Source organism: Ananas comosus, linkage group 2 (assembly GCF_001540865.1).
Source record: "Ananas comosus cultivar F153 linkage group 2, ASM154086v1, whole genome shotgun sequence".
In the NCBI taxonomy this organism is placed as follows: Eukaryota; Viridiplantae; Streptophyta; class Magnoliopsida; order Poales; family Bromeliaceae; genus Ananas; species Ananas comosus.
Window position 1 is genome coordinate 11,577,600 of NC_033622.1, and position 5,908 is coordinate 11,583,507.

General features: G+C 42.1%; 1 protein-coding gene across 1 annotated transcript; it reads right to left on the reverse strand.

Annotated features, from left to right (window-relative positions):
• Positions 479 to 5,569, reverse strand: LOC109727670 (wiskott-Aldrich syndrome protein family member 2-like). The gene is made up of 2 exons (XM_020257844.1): positions 4,766 to 5,569; positions 479 to 722 (listed from the first exon to the last, which is right to left on the reverse strand). Exon 1 carries the CDS (start codon positions 5,567 to 5,569, stop codon positions 4,766 to 4,768), a length of 804 nt encoding a protein of 267 aa, XP_020113433.1. The 3' UTR covers positions 479 to 722.

Sequence of the window (5,908 nt, forward strand, 5' to 3'; positions counted from 1 at the left end):
AAAAATCTTCTTTTATACAATAGTAAAAAATAGAATGATTAACATTTGTTTAGCGACAAAAAATAATAATTTGAATACAACTTTCTTTTATTTTTTTTAAATAAAAAAGTTGTCATTTATTACTTTGACCAAGAAATATTGCAAACTAGCCAATTACAAGAAAAAATCCTCTTCCTTAAATATCCAATCATATAAAAACAATATTTAGAAAACAAAATAAAAGTATAATGCAAGGCTTTTTGATGAAAATGACCAGAGTTTCAGGATGAAACAAAGAAGGACTCAAAATAATAATAATAATAATAATAATAATAATAATATTAATTTAAAGCTGCCTCCTCTGCATTCATCAAGTTGCTAGAAGACTAAAAAATGAAAGTAAACTACAATAGTTTCTCAAATTCTTCGCACCAGCAAGACAAATCATTCTCAAGAACTCCATCTGGGGCGATTTTAAAAGCGAAGCGAAATCAACACAGAGGAAAAGAAAATCGCATATAATTTATTGCTTAGAAATAGGTTTGATCAATGTACACAAGCTTGTAAAAAAATTATTCTAAAAGCTTCTGCTTTAGGTCTGTGCAAGAGAACAAAGTGCCGAAGCCTCAGATACAGAACTACTCTAACTCGTCAGGATGTTATATATTGCATGTAGTAGTGATCCGAAACAGTTCACGAGTCCTCTTCTCAGAGCTGCTACAGCAAGAGCCACGTCGCATCAACTGTGGAAACAAATGCGAAACAATCGAGTAAAATAACATTGCAAGAAATGAAAGGCTAAAGAATGTCTAGAGAAAGCAGTAAGTTGAACAGAGGAATGTCAAAGAAGAACCATCAGTTTGTAAGGCCTCAGAAGTCGGGGTTGATCTCAGCACAAGCACATATTCAGAAAAGATGGCCTACATCCGCTTTTTTACTTTCCCTCCAAAAAATTATAAAAAGGACTTGAGTTTTCCAACTTGATTACTTTTTTCTAATAGGTTCTCTCTAGTAGTGCTAGTGCACATGAAAGTGTTAAACGCAAAATTATCATGTGTACACTAACCAGAGTTGCTCATCAAGGAGCTTTAAAACTAGAATATTATTATTAATATTATTTAGCATGAATGTATTGAAGTGTCACTATTCTAGATACGCATGAAAGGAGATGTACAGAGCATGCATGATATATACTGTGCTTGTCATGCAAATAGAAGATTCTAATGGTTAATATAAGTTTATTACATCTACTATTACAACAGTTTTATAGGACTACAAAAGAGCATAAAGCCATAAACTAAGTCACAGAAAAATGTGTGATCATGACATATTGCGAGTTAACTAGTTTTCATATAGTCGAGGGCGTTTAATGAACTTTTCGAAAAGAAAATTATCTCAAGTAGGAAAGAATATAATGAATAACACATGAAAAAGATGCTCAGAAATACATATCTTGATTATATACTACATGCATAAACATAGTACTCGGCAAAGAAAGCACATAGAAAAATCATAGAATAGAATTAGAAGAGGAAGAAATAGAAAAGAACACTGTATCTTATGATAATAAATTTTGGAGACTTCAACACAGTGGAGCAGAACTACGTTATGCGTTCTTGTAATCTATTAAATCAATTATTTTGCTCAAAGCGTTAAATTGAGAGTAATGGGTGGTTATGCTTGTTATTGCAAGTGTGTGAACGTGAATCATGTGCTTATGAGGAAAACCCAAAACAAGGGTGCAAGTTAAGATATGAGACCCACCAAATGCAACAATACTGACAAGTTAAAGAAACTGATGGTTTAGTGAATCTACTTGCATTTTTCAGCCAACATTTCAAAAGACTTCTGAGCAGTTGCAGAGGTTTCTAGAATGTTTGCATGCAGTCCAAAGAAAGCAAGAAAAGTAATTCTTATTATTTGGAAAAAAAAATGTCTATTATCGACTGCATTATTACATTAACTATAAATATCATTGTTAGGCAAATCATGAAAAAGGCAGCACTGGGACCAATATAAGACAGACAAAATTTACTCCAGGATCAGGGTTCTTTTAGATGTCTTGAGTCTGTAAATACAGGTTATCCCATTTGATGAACTGTGTATTATTAACTATATAACTGTATTTTTTGTGGAATCAGCGTACTTTTGTTATTGATCCTCTTTCACTTCTTTTCTTCAGTCACTATCCACCTTATATTTCATCTTAATTTTGAATTTAAAATTTGAGATCGAGAAGTAATGTTGCCTAAGCAAATAGAACTCTAACCTGGCATACAATGGTCCTGAATCTCTTGGTGCTTACATTTTCACATAGTAGGATAAGAAAATCTTAAGAAGACTTAAAGGTCATTATCGTCCAACCAGCAGGAGTACGAATGTCAAACTATATCCAAACAACTGACTAAGATATTAGGCTTTCTTTTCCCTCTCGTCGCTTTTGAAGAGTCCAGCCACCAAATATACATTATCCTTTAGGCCTAATCTATTGTCCTTATTATCATTCCTACACAGTCCTTGCTATCATAGCTACACGGCTTTTCCACAAATAAGAAGAAATGATAATCTAACAACATATACCACGAAAGATAATCCTACATAAACAAGACTAACACCTGAATGTTTGGTCCACAGAATTGTCTAAGGTTCAGCAAACTTGGAAAAGGACAGCGTGAAGTTTCTCCAAACAGAGAAAAGCTACACAGGACTTCAGCATGTCTCCTAGTTCTGTTTACAACCGGATTTACTGTACCTAGAAATCACACTCAATTTCATAGAGAATAAAATGGTTGCACAGCTATTCATAAAAGACTATTTAGCCATACAACTATGCACCTCTAATAACTGAATTGTGCTTTAGATGCAACTAATGGCGATGATAATGATATAATTGACGGCAATACGCAATCAACGATACCACAAAGAGGCATAAACCACTCAGAAACCTGACAGAAAAATTAGGAAATTCTAGCATAAAGTGGATGTTTCCCAACTAGTTTGCACTTCTCCCCTTTTATTTGAAAAAAGATATTTTTAGTAGATAATAAATATGTCTAAAAAAAAACTCTCTACATCTTTCTAGAGGAAATGGCACTAAATGCCAAAATGACAGGAAACCACCACTACCCGAATGTACAAAAGAAACAACCTTACTATTTAGACAAACAAGAAAAGGCTGTGTGGTTCCTGGCATGTTAAATTCTCAAGGAAACACACTTAGATGACAGTATGGCACCTAAAAACATATCACAAAACTCCTTAACTGATATGAAGCCATCAAAACAAACACCTAAAAGACCTATTAGCTCTTCATTGAGTCTGCTAGTCTTTCAAATCTGTTTGAACAAAGGGTCATGTACATACACTCGCAACAAATCAGCAGCCTGCAGTACTTCATCAACCAGCACGTAGTAAATAGCAATTACAGAGGCAAATCCAACTAAACCAGTGCATCAATGCCTACAAAAGTTGCATCCTTTTCAAAAGAGTCTCGTAGAAGCAGAGGTAAGAACAAAGTGGATATTCATGCTCATTTTACACTCAAACCTTTTTAAGATCCAGTAAGCATGACGATAAGGAAGTCACCAATATCATCAACGCAAACTATCATCCAATTTATCTTAGTACTACACAAATATAAACCTTGTTTAACTACAACAATGCTTGGCCTAGTTGAAGCTTCTCTATAAGCGTTGTTCGAGTAAAGCTGTTAGAAGACACACTATCAACCTTACATCAAATTCCTCAAACAGCTTCTTACTACAGAAGAAGTAAAACCTTCAAAACGGAGCTTTTACTCTCAGCTTAAAAGCTAATCTGGCTGGCTGCCAGCCCTAGCACAAGCTGGGTTTTTTATCTACCTGAATTATAGCATTTGCTTCTTGAGTAGAGATGGTATCGCAAAAGCCAGGTAAAACGGGCACTAAGATATAAAATGCCTCATTAAGCCATTAGTAACCATGATTATAGTTATTTTATGCACCAAAAACGACACAGCCTACTAGCACTAATAACTCGTTGGGCAGAAACCACTGAAGGCCCAAAAAATTTAACCCCAGTTATTAGAACTAGAACTTCCTATTTAAACCCTATCGTCCTCGTCAAGTTCAATTCCCTAACCATTCCCTAGTTCAAGATCACCAGACAATATGAGACCTATCTTACACTTCCGACCGACAAACTACCTCTGCTACCAAATGTAACAACCCAGCTATCTAAAACTAATAACTCGTTGGATCCATATTCAAAACCGGCCAAAATGCTAAAGACCAGTTACTACTACTAAAATTCTCTGTCCTCGTATTCCCAATTACGATTCCTTTCCCATCCGATGTGGGAATATTGGGGCGTCCCAAATAATGCTATTATTACTCAGACACATAATAGCTGACTCTAGCCAAACAAACCCCAAATTCTGATCGGTGGACAAGTAGACACATTCAACCTCTAAAACCACCACTTTTACCAGCCCCAACGATCCATCGTAAGTATCTGACATGAATCCCACATTTCAGAACACCCAGACTTTGTTGTAATTGTTTTCAATAATGCATTGATTTCCTAGACAAGAAGCATCAACTGGTAGTAGTTAGGAAACAATAGCAACTAGCCAGTAATCCCTCTGAGTCTAGCTACATAGCGAAAACACTGGACTTTGATTTCACACAAACAAACCTCAACCTAAAGAAGTTTGTTTTAAATTCGAAATCGATCCACAGCTTCGCAACAGTGCGTAATCATACGAAGATACATATATATATATATAGAAATATATAGAGATGCATACCTAATCGAAGAACCACTCCTCTCTAGGCTCCGACGACATGACAGCGTCGCCCTCGTCGTCCAACCTCCCCGCGGCGCCAGCCCCTCCGGCTCCCCCTCCTGCTGCTGCTGCAGCTGCGGCTGCGGCTGCTCCTTCCAGGGGCCACTGCGACGTGACGGTCTCGGCGCTGTTGGCGGGGCCGGCGGAGGAGCCGGTCTCGGCCTGCGCCATCTGCGTGGGGGAGGCCGCCTCGACGGGGCGGGGGCGGCGGCGGCGGCGGCGGATCCGGCGCAGCGCGTCCCTGAGCGCGCGGGCGCCGTCGTCGTCGTCGTCGTCGCCGCCGGCGTCGAGGAGGGTGCGGAAGCGGATGGAGATGTGGGTGGTGGGCGGGGGATCGGCGGGTAGCGGGGAAGGGAGCGGGGAGCGGCAGAGGGGGCAGGAGTTGTGGAGGGAGAGCCAGGGGAGGATGCAGTCGGAGTGGTAGAGGTGGCCGCAGGGGAGGCGGCGGGCGGGGGAGCTGAGGGGGAAGTCGTCCTTGCAGACGGGGCAGGGGAGGGAGGGTTCGGAGACGGGGACGGTGGGGAGGGCGGCGATGGAGGAGGGCGGGCCGGGAGGGCCCGCGGCGGGGAGAGGCGGAGCGGACGTCGTCGAGAGGACGAGAGCGAGGTGCGGATGAGGCGGCGCAGGTATGCCTCGCGCGGGGGCCGGTCCGGGTCCCGGTCGCCGTCGGCGGTCCGGGTCGGGGTCGGAGGAGTCGGAGGAGGAGTCGAGAGGAGGTGGCGAGGTGGGGAGGGGAGGGGAGGGGAGGCGACGAGGGGCGTCCATCTCCTCGAGGAAGTCGCCGCGGCAATGGGGGCAGAGGAGAGGGAGGGGAAGGGAAGGAGAGGGGAGACGCTCATGTCGCACACGTGGCCACCAGAAGGTGAGCGGGACGCGGAGCAGGTTGATGGGAGGCGGCGGACGACATTAGCTCTCGCGGGACCCGCCGGCCCCCTCGCCTGCGCTCTCCTGTTCTGGGTTTCGGGAAATGGGTGGGTTGGGTACTTGGGTGGGTTGGCGGGTCTGTCTGACGCGCAGCCTCTTTCCCGTGTCGTTTCTTCATTCCTACTCATGCGGTGCCGCCGTGACAACGAGGAGAAATGATTGCCCGCACGGGCGTATGAC